Source organism: Schistocerca cancellata, chromosome 10 (genome assembly GCF_023864275.1).
Source record: "Schistocerca cancellata isolate TAMUIC-IGC-003103 chromosome 10, iqSchCanc2.1, whole genome shotgun sequence".
Taxonomy (NCBI): Eukaryota; Metazoa; Arthropoda; class Insecta; order Orthoptera; family Acrididae; genus Schistocerca; species Schistocerca cancellata.
This window is the reverse complement of record NC_064635.1, coordinates 70,139,078-70,158,642: the sequence shown is the minus strand read 5'-3', so window position 1 is coordinate 70,158,642 and position 19,565 is coordinate 70,139,078. Positions and strand designations below refer to the sequence as shown.

General features: G+C 41.6%; 1 protein-coding gene across 1 annotated transcript in view; it reads left to right on the top strand.

Annotated features, from left to right (window-relative positions):
• LOC126106121 (uncharacterized) overlaps nt 1-19,303 on the top strand; it is a 116,065-nt gene extending 96,762 nt beyond the window's left edge. The window contains exons 8-9 of the mRNA XM_049912366.1: nt 14,472-14,611; nt 19,172-19,303. Coding sequence (XP_049768323.1) covers nt 14,472-14,611; nt 19,172-19,303 — 272 coding nt within the window. The remainder of the gene's footprint in view (nt 1-14,471; nt 14,612-19,171) is intronic.
• The last annotated feature ends 262 nt before the right edge of the window (nt 19,304-19,565 follow it).

Here is a 19,565-nt window from a genome sequence, read left to right as displayed (position 1 = left end):
CTCCTTTTCAGTGGAACGAGGATTAAATTGGAGCATTTCTCCTGTGTTTTCCTTGTAAAGAAACATTTGAAAACTGAATTAAGTATTTCATCTTTTACTTTGCTCATTTTCAGTGCCTGCCTCATTTGTATGTCACTGGAGCCACTAACTGTCTTTACATATGAGCAGAATTGCTTTTGAGTTTTGGGAAAGATCATTTGTTGATATTCTGTTCCAGTAATGATTGCAAGTGCCGTGCTGATCTCTTGGTAGCCAAATGTGTTTCATTCAGCACCTCTCTATCTACAGTCCTATGCTTTTGTTTTACATTTATTATACAGTAGTCTGTTTCCTTAGAAATTTCTTTAAGTGGCTGTGTACCATGGGGTGTTCCTCCAATTATGAATTGTTGTACTCTGTACATATCTATCCAATGCATGTCAACTGTTCTTTTAAACATGAGCCACAGTTCCTCTACATCCTCTTGCCCTGTGCTGAGGGTTTCAAATATCTCACTGAAATATGACATCCTTGCTTTTCTGTCTAATGTACTGACCACATGTATCTTTATACTTGTTTTAGCTGTATTTTGGTAACCATTGTTGCCATAACCGCATAATGATCACTAATTCTAGTTTCAATGTGACCATCCTCAGACAGGTTAGGCGTGTTTATGTTGCTATTAGATCCAATATATTTCCATCATGAGTGGGGTTCAAAACTGTCTGTTGTAGGTAGCTTCAGAGAAGGCATTTCGTAATTTTTTACATGCCAACACTAACAAAACTGTAATTTTCCCAGTTGATTGTTGGATGATTAAAGTCTCCACCAATGATTACAGTATGATTGGGGAACTGTGCAATACACAATTAAGTGCATGGTAGAGGATTCATTGACTCACCTACAAGCTATTTCTCTGCCATTATGCTCTTAACAGTGCATGGGAAAACTAACTCTTAATCTTTCAGAGTGAGCTCTGATTTATCTTATTTTCTCCCTCTGTAGATCAATTTTTCTCATTCTGAGGAGAAAGCTGATGATTGAAATTTCACGAGAAGTTCCTGCTGCAACAAAAAATGCCTTTGTTTTAAAGATTTCCATCCCAGTTCATGTATCGTATTCATGACACACTCTCCCCTATATCACGATAATACAAAATGAGCTGCCCTTCTTTGAACTTTTTCAGTGTCCTCCATTAGTCTTATCTCAAGCGGATCCCATCCGCACTGCATTTCTCCAGAAGAGTACAGAGTCCTGCCAGTAAATCAGTCTTCGGTTTGCTTTCCCCACAAAGTTACGTACATCATCACTCCAACTTAAACAATGGAAATCATTGAATGCAGTGGAAAGACTGTTACACATTAAAGTTTTCAGCCAAAGCCTTCTTTAGCAAAGAAAACACACACACAGCCATTAAGGGCTGAGCCACCTAGGAAAGCAAACACACATCATGTGCACATGACTGCTATCACCAGCAGCTCCAACCGGAATGCAGTTGTCACGTGAATAGCAATCTAGTGTGGGGCAGGGAAGGGGGAGGGTTAGCAGGGTATGGGTGGGGTGAGAGAAGAGCAGTACCTGGTGTAGCGTGTAGGGACTAGAGACTTCCAGGTGTAGAATCAGGAGGTGGACTTTGGGACGGGGGGAGATTGCAAAAGGAGAGGAGAGGAGAAGGGAAGTGGAAATAACAGGCAGGCACTTTGGCAAAAGGCGACACACAAACAGGGTGAGGGAATGTGAAAAGGGAGGAAGTGATAGGATATGGGGGTGGTGGGGGGGGGGGGGGGGGGACTAAATGTTACCATAGCTTGAGACTGGGATAATTTCATGGCTGAAGAAAATGTTCTAAATACAACTCCCATTTACGCAGTTCAGAAAAGCTGATGTTGGAGGGGAGGATCCAGATAGCCTGGGCTTTGAAATTGAGCGTGTTATGTTCAGCTGCATGTTGTGCCACAGGGTGATCAACATTGCTCTTGGCCACAGTTTTGTGGTGGCTGTTCATGTTTCTGGATGGCTAGATGGTGATATTCATACCAACACAAAAAGCTGTGCAATGGTTGCAGCAGAGCTTGTATACAACATGGCTGCTTTCACATGTGCCCTGGCCTTTGATGGGCTAAGACAAGACTGCGAGAGGACTGGAATGGAAAGAGCTGGTGGCTGGCTCCGCATAAAGATTCCTCCCATACAGCCTTGCCATCTGGGAACAGTGTATCTAAAGTGACAAGAACTCCCGTTCCCAAAATGCTGAAGATCTTGCCAAGGCCTTCACGGTCAGGCACTATTGCCTGGACCTAATCTGCAAACATATTTCCCATGTCATTTCCCCACACACCCTCAACCCTTCCGCCAGGCCCAAGAGCCAGCTAGACAACAGCGCCCCCCCAATACCACCATGGATTGGAATAACTGAACCACATGTTATGTTAGGGCTTTGATTATCTACCATCATGCCCTAAAATGAGGGACATCCTACCACAGACCCTTGCCACCCCTTCTAAAGTGGTGTTCCATTGCCCACACAACCTCCACAACATCCTAGTCCATCAGTATGCCACTCATAATCATAACCTCTTGCCATATGGATCATGTCCCTGTGGAAGGCCCAGGTGCAAGACCTGCCCAGTCCACCTGCCCAGCACTTCCTAGTCCAGTCCTGTCAGTCTTATCTTATGCCATTAAGGGCTGAGCCACCTAGGAAAGCAAACACACATCATGTGCACATGACTGCTATCACCAGCAGCTCCAACCGGAATGCAGTTGTCACGTGAATAGCAATCTAGTGTGGGGCAGGGAAGGGGGAGGGTTAGCAGGGTATGGGTGGGGTGAGAGAAGAGCAGTACCTGGTGTAGCGTGTAGGGACTAGAGACTTCCAGGTGTAGAATCAGGAGGTGGACTTTGGGACGGGGGGAGATTGCAAAAGGAGAGGAGAGGAGAAGGGAAGTGGAAATAACAGGCAGGCACTTTGGCAAAAGGCGACACACAAACAGGGCGAGGGAATGTGAAAAGGGAGGAAGTGATAGGATATGGGGGTGGTGGGGGGGGGGGGGGGGACTAAATGTTACCATAGCTTGAGACTGGGATAATTTCATGGCTGAAGAAAATGTTCTAAATACAACTCCCATTTACGCAGTTCAGAAAAGCTGATGTTGGAGGGGAGGATCCAGATAGCCTGGGCTTTGAAATTGAGCGTGTTATGTTCAGCTGCATGTTGTGCCACAGGGTGATCAACATTGCTCTTGGCCACAGTTTTGTGGTGGCTGTTCATGTTTCTGGATGGCTAGATGGTGATATTCATACCAACACAAAAAGCTGTGCAATGGTTGCAGCAGAGCTTGTATACAACATGGCTGCTTTCACATGTGCCCTGGCCTTTGATGGGCTAAGACAAGACTGCGAGAGGACTGGAATGGAAAGAGCTGGTGGCTGGCTCCGCATAAAGATTCCTCCCATACAGCCTTGCCATCTGGGAACAGTGTATCTAAAGTGACAAGAACTCCCGTTCCCAAAATGCTGAAGATCTTGCCAAGGCCTTCACGGTCAGGCACTATTGCCTGGACCTAATCTGCAAACATATTTCCCATGTCATTTCCCCACACACCCTCAACCCTTCCGCCAGGCCCAAGAGCCAGCTAGACAACAGCGCCCCCCCAATACCACCATGGATTGGAATAACTGAACCACATGTTATGTTAGGGCTTTGATTATCTACCATCATGCCCTAAAATGAGGGACATCCTACCACAGACCCTTGCCACCCCTTCTAAAGTGGTGTTCCATTGCCCACACAACCTCCACAACATCCTAGTCCATCAGTATGCCACTCATAATCATAACCTCTTGCCATATGGATCATGTCCCTGTGGAAGGCCCAGGTGCAAGACCTGCCCAGTCCACCTGCCCAGCACTTCCTAGTCCAGTCCTGTCAGTCTTATCTTATGCCATTAAGGGCTGAGCCACCTAGGAAAGCAGCCATGTTGTATACCAGCACTACTGTAACCATTACACGGCTTTTTATATGGGTATGACTAACAACCAGCTGTCCACCATGATGAACGGCCACTAAGGCCAAGAGCAAAGCAGATCACCTCATGACACAATGTAACATGCTTGATTTCAATGGCTACTGCGCAACAGAAGCCATCTGGGTACTTCTTTCCACCACTAGCTTTTCTGAACTGTGCAAATGGGAGTTATTCTTCCAAAACGTTCTCTGGTCCCGAAACTACCCCATCCTCAACTTAACAGTAACATACTGTTCCTACACTGTCCATCTAACTGTTTCCACACCCCTGTCCTATCATCCCTTACCTTTCTACATTACCTTAACCTTTTTGTGTGCCAGCCTTTGCCAGTGCACTTGTCTGTCTTTTTCCCCTTCCCAGCTCCACTCCTTTTCTGTTCTTCTTCTCCTCATCATCTCCCCTCCCCCCTGCCCCCGCCCACCCCACAACTCCACCTCCATACACTGCGCCTGGGGGTCTCAAGTCCATGCATGCCATGCCATACAGTCATCTTCTCTGCCCCCAATTGTACCCTGCTATCCCTTCCCACTCCCCCTTTCCTCTTTCCGTACCCAACTGCAGACTGTTATTCACATGACAGTCGCATTCCAGTTGAAGTTACTGATTATAGCAGTCGTGTGCATGAAGTGTGCTTGCTTGTGTGAATGTGTGTGTTTTCTTTGCTGAAGGAGGCTTTGGTCGAAACCATTAATGTGTTCCAGGTTAAGTTATTCATAATTGTAATCGCAAAGTATTCAGTTGAATTTACAGCCTTTAGATTTGTGTGATTTTTCGTGTAACCGAAATTTAGCAGATTCACTTTAGTACCCATGTGGATGACTTGATTTATGTCAATAGCCACATTTTGTACCATATAGATATATTGTTTAAACCATTTTGCAATTGGTCATCGTATTATAACTTTACATGATGGTAAATGACATTTGCAAACAATCTAAGAGGACCGCCAGATTGTCTCCTAAATTCTTTATGTAGGTCAGGAACAACAGGGGCTATAACACTTCCTTGGGGAATGCCAGATACTGATTTTGTATTACTTGATGAGTTTCTGTCAATTATTACGACATGTGATCTCTCTGACAGGAAATCACAAATCCAGTTGCACAATTGAGATGATACTCCATTTGCATGCAATTTCATTACAAGTTGCTCGTGAGGAATGGTGTCAGAAGCCCTATGGAAATCTAAAAATATTGTGTCTGTCGACATCCCCTGTTGATACCACTCATTACTCCATGAGAATAAATAGCTAGTTGTGTATCACGAGAACATTATTTTCAGAATCTGTTTTCTTTTAGGTATTTCATAATGTTTCAACACAGTGTATGCGTCAAAATCCTACTGCAAATCTATATTAATATATGTGTCTGTCATTCAGCAGAGTTCCTATTTCCTTTCTTGGGTACTGATGTAGCGTGTGCATCTTTCCATTCTTCAGGTACAGATCTTCAAGTGAGCAAGCAGTTGTATTATGCTTGATACTTATGAAGGTATTGTATTAGCATACTCTGAAAGGGACTTGTCTGGTACACCATCTGGACCAGAGGCCTTGTCTTTAATAGCGATTTTAGCTGCTTCACTACACCAAGGATATCTGTTTCTAAGTTACTCATGTTGGCAAATTCAAATAGTGGTGAATAAATATTGGAAAACTCTATTTAGTGACTCCACTTTAGTGGTGCTGTCATCAGTTCATCACCACTGTTATCACACAGTGAATTTATTAATTACATCTTGCCATTGGTTTACTTTACAAATGACCATACTCTCTTTGAGTTTCTTGCCAGATTTTGAGGCAAAGTTTCATTGTGGAAACTATTAAAAACATCTTCCAATGAAGTTCGCACTAAATTCCGAATTTCAGTAAAACTTCACCAATCTTGGGGGTTTTGCATTCTTGTAAATTTAGCATGCTGTTTTCATTGCTTCTGTAGCCGTGTTCTGATCTGTTTTGTGTACCACGGACAGTCAGTACCATCCCTTATAAATTTATTTGGTGTACATATCGCAATTACTGTCGATTCTGTTTCTTTGAATTTAAACCAAGGTCTGAGCTTACATAGTCAGCGAATGAGTGGAGACTGTCTTAGGGATCCAGTTACCATTTATGCCCACCACTGGTACTGAGTCTTGCCCAAACTGTCTTGCAAGCAGATTCAGTTTCTGTCTCTGAAGATTTGCAACAAACGCACCACCTCTATTTGCCACTAGCCCATCCTTTCAGTATACACTTAAATTTCCCCAAAAACTTATTGCTATCAATTTCAGGCTTCAGTCAGTTTTCTGTATCTAGTATAATGAGAGGACTGCTTTTCAGGAGTGTTTCAAATGTTGTTACAAATGCTGCAGCATTTAACTACAAGGATTTTAATAGTCTTGCATGTAGAGGACATCCTTTTGGATCTTACATGTATACTTGTGGGTCTCCTACAGTCGTCATTACGTGGACTGGACAGTGTGTTGCGTAATCAAAAAAAATCTTAGTGTGCACTTCACACACAGTCATCCACCTGGGTAGCAGCATCTAATGTGGAGTGCAGCCTGGCTTGTCATGGAACATACGAAGTCTGTGGTTCAGTCCTTTCACTAGACTCAGAACCAAAGGGCCACAATCGGTTCTGGGGAAAATGCTGTAAATTGTGAGTTTTGTTGAAACTCCATGCACAAGGCTGGTCTTCCCAATATTAGTTGCCTGTTGCTGGAATGATCAAAGTTCTGGACCCAGATTACAGGTATTGTTTGTTGCAACACGCTTCACAATCTGCAGTTGGTTGCATCTTGTTCCCTCTGTGGGTGCTGGAATAGCCTCTACAAAATGTTGAATGAGGCCTCCAGGCATACACACTGAGTGCACCTGGTGTCCTTTCCTGTTCCTTGCTGCCTTTTCCCGAAGGGGTACCATTGCTTGCCACTATACATTTGATCCAGTGATGCTTTTGCCTCCCTTTGACACAGGACAAAGCAGGTTTCCCCGTGAAGTGAGTCCCACTGTCACAGTTTCACTGAAAGACAGCACCTAAAACTTGTTGATTAGGGGGATCGGTATAACACCCTGAGTCCTCCCTGGTCCCTCTCTGTCCTGTAGAGAATGCATAGATATACCATTGACACCCCCACTCACAGTCAGGTGGAAGAATAATGCACAGTCAAGTGGACGAGTAATGGCAAATCCCGTACTCTTTGCAGAAAAGGCAGGATCCACAGAAGAGAATAGTACTGGATGTATCTTTGGTATCACAGGTATGTGACTCTCCGAAGATATTTCAGCACACTGGTTCACAGCAGCTGCTAATCATTTGATAGTATCCAGGACAATTTCCAGCTACTTACGAACATCAACCAACTTATTCTGTGTTCAAGAACAGTATTCACTGTGGGGATGCATGGGGGCGCTGGTGCAGTGTATCAGTTGAGCTAAAAATTACTAATTCCCTATAAGAATTGAACCAAGTACAGAAAGCAATATTTATATTAAGGCACCAGAAAAAAGGTACCTAGTTTTCTAAAGCTTTTTGAGGTTCATTAGTCTTTAAAAAATTGAAAATAGCGTTAATTTACAGTAAATGTAGATAATGAGTATTACTCTAGAAGGAAAAACTACACGTAACACAATATGTTAGTTACAGTAACTAAATCACAGATGCTGATTTGCTACGAATTAGATTGTGCCCAGGATAATAGCAACTTTCAAAAATTCTAAAAAATGTATGTTTATTTGAATTCATATACACTAAAATTCGAGTTGATGTATTGTGTGTCAGTAACTGAATCACAAATGCTGTTTTTGTTATGAAATCCACAGCACTCATACTGGTAACTTAGGAAACTTTCCAAAAATGTAGTTTTGTAAGCATCTGAAAATTCTTAAAAGTAACCTATTTCTCACACAATTATGCAATGAAATTAATTAATGATTGTTCTGAACAAGGATAGTTTACTGTTCTCAAAAATGTAAAAAGCACAAATAAGTTTAAGCCTACAATTGATGACAACAGTATGACTTTATTGCATCACTCATAAATGTTCAAAATTTTGCAATATATCACAACACAAATGAGTATTGATACAATCAGTGGTGGATTATGTAGAAGTTACACGAATAGTGAAATACGTGAATCTAGACCTACAAATCGGTACATGGTCTGGCACATGCAGTCTCACACAAAGGAAAATTCTGGAGTCAGCTTTTACATATAAATAAATATGCAAATTGCACAGATTTTTTACTTAGCTGATTCTGTGGCAACTTCTGCACTGGGATCAGTTACTCTCTATCAAAATCATGAAAATGTGCAGCATCAACGAAGCAAGTCTTCTGCCTGAATCAGCTAACAGTGCAAATACTATATGCAGGCTGGCTGGCACATTGCAATAACAATAATGTGAAGAGGATAGATTGCTGCGCAAAAAATTGAGGTGGTGTTGGATGGTATACAGGGACACTGAAAAAAGCCTGCTATATATTGTTTCAGTTATCGGACTAAGTCTTAGTCCTTCATCAGATGTACACAAAACAAAAAAAAAAGAACACACACACACACACACACACACACACACACACACACACACATGGCTGCTGTTCTCTCTCGGCACTATGGCCCATCTGCAGTAATGCCTTAGCACTTGGAGAACAGCTTTTTCAGTTTGCCTTTGTGCCACTCAGTGCCTCATCTATGTGGTGAGTAATAGTCTGTCCATTTCATTGATTGGTGACTCCATGGCGTGTTGTGTGCACCACGACCAAATAGTGGATAGAATTGGAAGGAAAATCAGCATTGGCCGTATTTTGTTGTTTTATTGTAAGCAAAATCGATTTTCGGTCACTTAGTGACCATCCTCAGTACTGTAATATACAATTAAAATTGGTAGGCACTGGTATCAATCTATAACCACAAGCTTAGAGCGATCACATAAACTGGGTCATTTAGTGACCATCTTCAGTGCTGTAATATACAATTAAAATTGGTAAGCATCGGTATCAAGCTATAACCACTAGCTTAGAGTGATCATATAAACTGCTCAGTTTATATGATCACTCCAAGCTTGTGGTTATAGCTTGATACCAATGCCTACCAATTTTAATTGTATGTTACAGCAATGAGGATGCTCACTAAGTGACCGAAAATCGATTTTGCTGACAATAAAACAACAAAATACAGCCAATGCTGATTTTCCTTCCAATTCTGTCCATTTCAGTTAACCATCTTCAGTTGAAAGTTTGTGCAAGTGCAATGGATACCAATTAAGAGAAAGTAGAAATGCTGCCCGTTTATGGAGAAAATATGAAGCAGAACAGTGGTTACAATAATGTATTCTTATCTGCAGTACAAGTAGGAGTAGTACAGTGCTGTAGTACTTTTAAACAGTGTGTTGTGTCCAATAAGGGCAGTCCTGGACTAGAAATTTCATAATTATTATGTTTTTGTATTTTGGTCAAAGGTTTGCCCACTGCTACTCGAGCAGGGAAACTCTGCAGAGAGTGATATCCTAACAAATACACACCTTTTGTGTCTTCTTGTGACACTTCAAGAAAAGAGCAGTTTCAACCAGAGGCTACGTAGTTATACAACTCGTACAGCCAAAGTTGCTGAAGTCACTGTTCTCACTTCTGTTGCAGTGAATGTTCACATGGACACACACAGCTTGAACTGGAGGTTGGTATTCCTAAAACCAGTCGCATAAAGTTCTTGATCACCAGTCGTAGTCCTGGACTAAATTCCAAAACTGCTACACAGTGTCTCGTGAAGTGAGGCTGTGTTGACACTGTTGATCATGACCCGTCCGTTGGATCGGCGCATTAAGCCTGGCAGGCCCCCCGATGCAATTAAAGAGTCGAGTAGGCTTTGCATCATCACTGGGTTTAACCCACACTGTTCCCCACAGATACGCACTTGACACTTCATCAATGGTTGGAGGAAGGTAACAGCAGACCACCTCCACTTGGACTTCACTTGGAATTCCTCACAGTATTCCTACATCTGCTCCTCGACACTTGTTCCCTGAACATGGGTCTCTTATGTTGCATTATGTATATTAACATTAATCCAGTGCTTGCTTACCTCTGGGAGCTCAGCTGAAGAGGTGTCTTATAGAGAATATACTCTTGGAATGTACTTCGTAGGGTTGCCTGTGAGAAAAATATGGGATTTCTATGTTAACACCACACTGTTTGACTGTCCTTGTTAACTGTAATGGCAAAATCAAGCCTAAGTGGATGGTTGGTATTTGTGTAGTAAATAAGTTTTCACCTTTTCCTGTAAGTACTGAAGATTCTGTGAAATTAGGTGACTGTGTTTTTACTTTGAGCTATGTGCCATGTCAAAGCTTTGGTGGACGTAAATTTTATAAGATTACAATTACTGACCATATTTTCAACTGAATTGGTGGCATTCCAGGAAGATCTTCAGGCGAAATTGACTGCATAATCAGTGTCCACTACTGAATCTATAGATTTATATTCAGTAACTGGACCTGGTTATCATATCCTGAATTTGGCTGTTTAAGACATACACAGCATCATTTTAGGTGGAAGAGTGGCTCTTTCACAGTACCATTCAGGACTTCGATAATTTTTGGCAAAATCTTGGTTGATTGGTTCTGGAAACATTCAACATTTTTTACAAAATTACTCTAAAAGTTTCACAACAGGGCTATGCAAGATGGTGCCCAGCAGATGATAAGTCATGAGGACATTCCGAAGCTGGCTGCTATATAGCCCATCAAAATATCACAGCATTTGGGTGATGGCACCCTGCTGAATACATGTCATTTCAATGAGGAGGATTTCTGGTCAACATACTGGATTATCAACAAAAAAAATCAAATACTGGTAAGTGAGAAGTGGTTCTAAAGACAAACAGGAAAACTGGAACACGAGTAAACTACTACAAACAGCAGTCGGAACCAAGACTGACACAAAGCCAATACTAACCCCAGCTGCACAATTTTGCATGCCAAATATTTCTGTAGATGACAGAGATCGAAAGAATTATGATAAGCTGAAAAAAAATTATTGTGATAGTTAAGGATGACAAAAATTTAATTATAAGGGGCACTGGAATTCAATAGACAAAAAATGAGAAGAAAGGAAAATAATAAGAGAATATGGACTGAGGGAAAGGAAGCTGCCTGGTAGAAAACTGCATGCAGTATAATTTATTCATTGTTAACCTCCGTCTAAGAATTGTGAAAAACAGTGTATTCATGGAAAAAGCCTAGGAACAGTGGAAGGATTCACATTGATTTTGAAATGGTGAACCAGAGATTCTGAGACCTTATTTTAAACTGTGACATTTCTGTTGTTCATGAACAGCAAATTAAAACTGAAGAAAATGCAGAGAGAATTAGGCAAAAGAGACCATAAATCACCAAAGCTATTCTGGGTAGTACTGAAGTTTCCAGGGCACATCTGAACTTCTTTTGTTGTGGTGACGGTATTACTCTCTTTGACTTCAAAAAATGACAGAACAACTTAATGGAGCAAAATCAATAAGAAGAGACTAACCTAATGTATAATTAACAAACTGAAAATAAAATTGTACGAATTGACAGTGAAATTCCATGATTAGGTGTAAAGTTAACGATTATTGTGTACAATGAGTGTCTAATTACAGCAAGGAGGTATGGACTTAGAAATCGTTTGAAATGTCTGAGGCTTATTTAGCAAGCAGTGAAGACCTGCATGATAGGAGCTGATGGTAAATGTCTGAATGGGAACCTAATGGAAAGTGAGTATATGACATAAGAAAACAAATGAGAGGAAAATGTTTTCGATGGTGCTGATCCACAGTCTTCCAACATTTTTTGAAAGAATAAAGTGCCATTTGACTGTGTATTACTGTATTCATCTTATGTGCTATCTACATTTGGGCTTTTATGCCATTATTGGGTACAATGCTAAAAGTTCTTAGACTATTAACACATCATAACATATTTTACAGACTATAAGATGCTATGGACTACAATATGTACCTTAATTCTTAAGCAATTTTTAAACAAATTACATTTTTATTATTAGATTGCAAAGCCAGACTGAAAAAGAAGTTATTTGTTTATAGAACTGAACTAATCTTTAAAATCCCTGAAAATCTTCATTTTCTAGTTTTGGCCATTTTGCATTCAGTCCTCTATTTGCAAATTTAGTCTTCATTATTTTTTTTTTCAGTTCTTCTTTACTAGCTCACCAACTGTGAATGTTTTACTTCTGTTGGTGGAAGGTCAAAATGCCTCTCCATATTCTTCTGCATATGCTATTACTTCCAATTTATAGCCCGCATCATGTGAATACCTTTTATTTTATTCCATTACAAAACTAGCTACTATCAAAAATATTGTACTGTCATAGGGTAGACAGTGTTGTTCTGGGTTTGTGATGGATCAGCAGAAGGGTAACATTGTTAGCAAGCTTTTGAATGCCCACAACTTACATTTGTTGCAGTGATGCACTGCTGCTTCCAGTTAAGTCCAGTGTTGCCAGATAGAGATAGATGGGCACAGCATTGAATGTATGGCCATTTTTAAGACTGGCAGGAATTTTAAATCAAACACTGGACATTTTTATGTTAATTTTGAGTATAAGATGCATATGAATTTTGGAGGGTATTTTTCGAAAGAAAGTGCATCTAATAGTCCATAAAAAACTATATCTGTTAAGGTAGTCCAAAGCAGGTAAACAAAACTAACACAGGCCTTGCAGATGTAACAGTCATTGGTCTAAGAACTTGTAGCATTGCACTCAATAATGGCATAAAAGTCAAACTGTAGATAGTACAGAAGATAAATACAGTAATACACAGTCAAATTGTGGTTTATTCTGTCTTTAAAAAATGTATGCATGTAGGTTGGTTTGGGTTATGAAGGGACCAAACTACATGGTCATCAGTCCATTTTTCGTCAAGCAAACAAGTCTCAAAGTAAAACAATTACCAAAAGGAGTTGGGGAAAGTAAAAGCCCAAAAAACCAATGGGAAGCCACACCAAAAGACAAAACAAAAGAAGCAAACCAAAGGGGAAAATGTACACTAAAAGGAAAAGTAAAGGAAGGTATTGAAATCATATACTAGGTGGTGTGGGATGGCTGATGACTCACTCTGCAACATACTAAAATCGCCAGCTTAAAAGACAAGGTGAGATGAACACACAGGGAAAAGACGAACACCAAGGCAAGCAAACTGCAAAGAAAGAGTGACAAAGAGGTAAAATGGAGGAAGGGTGGAGGCCTGGGAGAGAAGGCCAGACGCTCAACCTTAGATTGTGCGATAAAAACCCCCGTCACAAATAAAACGTAGAACTAAACCAGCCGTGTGAATCTTTGTTGCCTAACACTGTAGGTAGGATGCTGGGAAGGTTAAAAAGTCCACCGCAGAGTGACTAAAATTGGGCAGTCCAATCAGATGTGGACAGCAGTCATGTGGGAGCCACAGCGACACCGAGGTGGGTTCTCGCAACAGAGAAGGTGAGCATGTGTTAGCCAAGTATGGCCAATGCAGAGCCAGCAGAGAACAACAGAGTACCTGTGAATGGATGATCGCCACACATTTGTTGTCTCCTTGATAACATGGAGTTTATCAGGTGTACCAAGGGTGTGCCATTCAGTATCACAGGTTGTGAAAACTTTATGGTGGAAGACTGATCAGAGATAAGTCTCTGGCAGGCTGATCTCCAGAGTTGGTTTACCAGTAGCCTGTTTGGCCAGTCTGTCAGCAAGTTCATTGCCCGGTATCCCGACATGTCCTGGGGTCCAAATGAAGGTTGCTAAATGTCCACGATGACCGAGAGCATATACAGACTCCTGGATACTCATTACCAAAGGATGTCGAGGGAAGCACTGGTTGAGAACTTGTAGGGTGCTAAAAAGCAATGCATTTGAAAGTTCCCAGGCAGGCTTTAAACCACCAGTGTGTGTGTGTGTGTGTGTGTGTGTGTGTGCGCGCGCGCGCGCGCAAGCGCACTCATGACATATGCAAATAACTGCACAAGACTCTAGTAGTGCCAGGGAGACCTCGCAACTGCTCGTTTGTCCCTTTGTCTTTCGGAGATTGACTGGAACTAAGATTGAGGTGAGTACAGTTCACATCAGCATTTCAGATGTGCCCATTGTGCTGTATGTCATGGAACCAATGTTATTGCACGAATATTCTTATGATCATGGATCGATCCTTAAAGTGTTTGGTAACTGGGTAGTGCATTGTGGTGAATTCAAGATGCTGTAAATGAACAAACAGATGCAGGTGAGAGTTGGTGGCAGATTTGACAGGAAAGATGCAGCCAGTTGTGGTTTTTTGATATACCTCATAGTCTGTCATTAATGTGTGCTGCCCAGTCATCTTTTAGCACACTTTGAATGTTGTCCCTATCCTCATTCTATTATCAGGGCTCCTCTACAATTGCCGAGTGACGGTACACCCTTAGGACACTGATTTGTGTGCCATATCGAGCAATGGGGCTTGCTTTTTGTGCCCGTAGTGTGGCTGCGAACAAATGCACAGACACCATATGTTGAGCCTATACTGTGCATCCGCAGCAAGAATGTGGTACCTTATGTTGCAATCATGTATCATGCCAAACTGTTAGTTTGCAGTGGCAAACAGAGTGCTATCTCTCAGGTATGTGTTCTCGATGTTGTTCGCAGTATTCAGTAATATCGTACAAACATTGCACATTTTATATTAAAAGTGGAGTGACAAATTTTCCACACTTATATCATTATGTGCTTTTTGCGGCTCAGTTAGTGAAACATTGTGAATGGCACAGGCATTAGCTTGATCCCATGTCCAGTGATAAGCTTCAGGATCTCATGAAGTTTCAATGGAATACGAGGGCAGTTCAATAAGTAATGCAACACATTTTTTTTCTCGGCCAATTTTGGTTGAAAAAACCGGAAATTTCTTGTGGAATATTTTCAAACATTCCCGCTTCGACTCGTATAGTTTCATTGACTTCCGACAGGTGGCAGCACTGTACGGAGCTGTTAAAATGGCGTCTGTAATGGATGTGCATTGCAAACAACGGGCAGTGATCGAGTTTCTTTTGGCGGAAAACCAGGGCATCTCAGATATTCATAGGCGCTTGCAGAATGTCTACGGTGATCTGACAGTGGACAAAAGCACAGTGAGTCGTTGGGCAAAGCGTGTATCATCATCGCCGCAAGGTCAAGCAAGACTGTCTGATCTCCCGCATGCGGGCCGGCCGTGGACAGCTGTGACTCCTGCAATGGCGGAGCGTGCGAACACACTCGTTCGAGATGATCGACGGATCACCATCAAACAACTCAGTGCTCAACTTGACATCTCTGTTGGTAGTGCTGTCACAATTGTTCACCAGTTGGGATATTCAAAGGTTTGTTCCCGCTGGGTCGCTCGTTGTCTAACCGAACACCACAAAGAGCAAAGGAGAACCATCTGTGCGGAATTGCTTGCTCGTCATGTGGCTGAGGGTGACAATTTCTCAAAGATTGTTACAGGCGATGAAACATGGGTTCATCACTTCGAACCTGAAACAAAACGGCAATCAATGGAGTGGCGCCACACCCACTCCCCTACCAAGAAAAAGTTTAAAGCCATACCCTCAGCCGGTAAAGTCATGGTTACAGTCTTCTGGGACGCTGAAGGGGTTATTCTGTTCGATGTCCTTCCCCATGGTCAAACGATCAACTCTGAAGTGTATTGTGCTACTCTTCAGAAATTGAAGAAACGACTTCAGCGTGTTCGTAGGCACAAAAATCTGAACGAACTTCACCTTCTTCATGACAACGCAAGACCTCACACAAGTCTTCGCACCCGAGAGGAGCTCACAAAACTTCAGTGGACTGTTTTTCCTCATGCACCCTACAGCCCCGATCTCGCACCGTCGGATTTCCATATGTTTGGCCCAATGAAGGACGCAATCCGTGGGAGGCACTACGCGGATGATGAAGAAGTTATTGATGCAGTACGACGTTGGCTCCGACATCGACCAGTGGAATGGTACCGTGCAGGCATACAGGCCCTCATTTCAAGGTGGCGTAAGGCCGTAGCATTGAATGGAGATTACGTTGAAAAATAGTGTTGTGTAGCTAAAAGATTGGGGAATAACCTGGTGTATTTCAATGCTGAATAAAACAACCCCTGTTTCAGAAAAAAAAATGTGTTACATTACTTATTGAACTGCCCTCGTAAATATAGCATATCTTTACAAGTGAATGTAGCCTTGCTTTCAGTTATGAAAGTTACATATGGTGATTTTTCCTCGTATATTAACCCTTGAAAGGTCACATCAATTTTGTAACATCAGTGGCCGTGTGGATACTCTGTCATCCAGTCATCACATTCTTCAGAGGCACAAAAAATACTGCCTTAATACGCTTAGTGTTGGGAAAAAAACTTTATTTTGCTTTTTACATATATAAACATATATTTTAATGTTTGACTTTATTTCTTCTTAATAGACTGTTTTAAAAACTAATAAAAGTATCCTACTCTTTTATTAGCAACAAATTTCTAAGACACGTAACAGTCTCACATTACACTTGGCCTACTGGTACACTTATTTCGCAGTGCATATTATACCTACAGCACTTATTGAATCGTATTGAGGTTATATATTAGATAAATTGTTATTATGTATAGACAAATTTTAGTCATCCATTTCCTCCACCTCATTCAGTGTTATGTGAACACTTTTCACGGATGATGGTAGAATGCTTTTTGCACACAAACATCTTACACTGACAACAACGAACTGTGGAACAACATTCTTATTTCTGCCACACATAATGCAGCAAGTCGTCTTTTTGTGTGGAGGCTCTTCTAGTTCTCAATGTTCTTCCAGTTTATAAGGTGTCAAAAATATCTTGAGGCCATTTGGAAGAAGAGGAATGTGGGAACTTGCAACTAAATGAGATTTCATAAGTTTTTGAGACAGCTGTTTCAAAATATCCTCCTTGGTTTTCTTGGGTTTTCTGCACTGGACTGAAACAATATTTGGGCATTGATGCCAACAATATTTAGTGTAAAGCAAACCATACTGCCATTGTCCACCTTCTAGTTCCATGAGCCACAGAGTATTTACAACATATCTGGTCAACTATCCCAACCCTCCCTTTGTCATGTAACCCATGTTAATGTGTGGTTTATTGGTTCCTTCATCAACTGTACATAGTGCTAAGAAGAATAACACTCTTTTGGGGCACATGTGACACCATTGTGATATCTTTTTGTATGCAAACAGAGAAGACCCAATATCGTGGATTTCAGCACTAGGAATTCCGGAGGAATTTCCACTTCCCCCCCCCCCCCCCCCCCCAATGCAAGTAAGTGATGTGTTTCTGTAAAAGTGAGATTGCCAATGGATAACTAGTATAACAATTTCCAATTCCTAGGGCAACAGCACTGCTTCCTGTCAGATCACTGAAGTTAAGTGCTGTTAAGCTTGTCTAGCACTTTGATGGGTGACCGTCCAGGTCTGCTGAGCTCTATTGGCAAGTGGGATGCACTCGGCCCTTGCGAGGCCAATTGAATTACTTGACTGAAAAGTAGTGACTCTGGTCACGAAAACTGATGATGACCTGGAGAGCAGTGTGCTGACCACATCCAGTGATGCCTCTGGAATGAGAATGACATGGCAGTCATTTGATACCATTGGGCCTTTCTTCAGACTGAAGGGTTGGCAGGGGGGGGGGGGGGGGGGAGAGAGAGAGAGAGAGAGAGAGAGAGAGAGAGAGAGAGAGAGACTGTCGGACTGACTTATCAATTCCAGTTGGGTCCATTCAGAGTTCCTGCTAGTCAGTGCACAATACCATATGTTTTGAAGCCTTGTAAGGACCATATTGTTGTGTTCCACAGTGTAACTCCACTGAAGCTCTGTAGGTGGTTTGGTATCACAAATAACAAAGTATTTCCAGCCCTACTTGGCTGGTTCGTTCTGTATATATTGAACGAACAAACATCTTCCTCTAACGTCTCATCTATGGTTGCAAACTCTTCCAAACTAGAGCTTTCCTTACAATTTGCAACAAATTTATCGAAATATGCCCTAATCGTTGTTAACTTATCTTCTTCATGATTTTGTGTTTTGTCACTTTGTCAACAAATCTCACACTTAGGAGGAGGAATAAGAACCGTCTATAAGACATAAGCTCTGAGAATCATCGTGCCAGTGCCATCATTATTCCAAAGTGATTCAATATTTATTTTATTTCCACCCTTCAAAAGCCAGTCAATAGAAGGGTTCCAGTAAAAGCACAGAAGTCTTCCGTCAAAGTCTCCTTTTCACCCCCTCTCTGGAACAGTTGTTTCACGATATCAGGTTTGCAGTATGCAAGCTGGTGTAGTCCACAAGTGAATCATTATGTCCTCATTAATAATCTTCTTGAATGCCGTCATTTCCTGTGTAATAACCATAGCAGACCTCTTTGGACCTGGAAGAATTTTTCTTATATTTCTTGAGAGCGTTTTGGCTGTAACACTTGCCTTGGATCATATAGTTTTACCATCTTTACCAGCAACAGACCCATAAATAAAATCAAGATCATAATCTTCTTCATGACATTGGATTTGCTCTTCCTCTAGATGTATATGTTTATTTCCCTCTAATGGAACAGGTCTATTTCTGACTAAGTTTTGTGATTGCTAAATCATATTAGTTCTTCCTCCCAGTAGGACCAGTCAAATTCAGAGTACTCCCAGTTGTTGGAATCATCGTTTAGAAGATTTTCAATTTCTTGCTCTGCCAACCCTTTATGAAACAAGCCCTCAAAGTATGAATAAAAATGAAACTCATTTGATAGTGCAAGATTTTAATCCATTAAAAGTTGGTATAAATTATTAATATAAAAAATTTTACTCACATTAGTGGCTGTGTTGTTGACTTCGTACACCAGAGCGTGAACAAAAATAAGCTGCAATTATTGCCAGTGCGCCTTCTCACTGCAACTCCAGCAACAATACATGTAACTAATAGAGGTCCAGCTCGAAGATAGATGGAACCTCAAGCAGTCCAACAATAAGTAATAAGAATTCAGATCAAAACAGTGAACTCTGGTTGACTCAGTCAACCAACGTGACTGCTCGAGGTTTAAACCCAGATAAGATAAGCCTTATCCACACAGTAGTGCATTAAGTTCCATACTGCTTTTATCATATTTTTAGCCAGTTACTGTAAATTGAATAATTTGTTTTCTCTTTTAGGTGAGGCGAGATATGTGCTTGCTATGGGTGAAACCGAGAAAGAGGAAGGGCTCAAAGGGAGTGGCCATTGCAAGGAATTTCACAGCTGAGAAGGCAAACAGTAAGAGGCCTACAGGTGCAAACAAATACTAGCCCAACAGTACATCATTTGGAGGCACTGTTACAAGCTGTGACAGTTTGAAAACATCACCGATAGCTTTTAGTGGAACAAAACCGTAATCGTGTTCCCAGGAGAACAGGGACAGCAGCGTGGACTGCAGCCACAGCACAGTCACCTGTGGCCTGCTGGCGAGTGGCAAACACGGCGACTCCAGTCCGAGTCTGGACTCCGGTGCCGATACTCGGGATTTCCGTGGCATCGAGCTCTCTGACACTAGAGAGAGCAGTTTGAAGT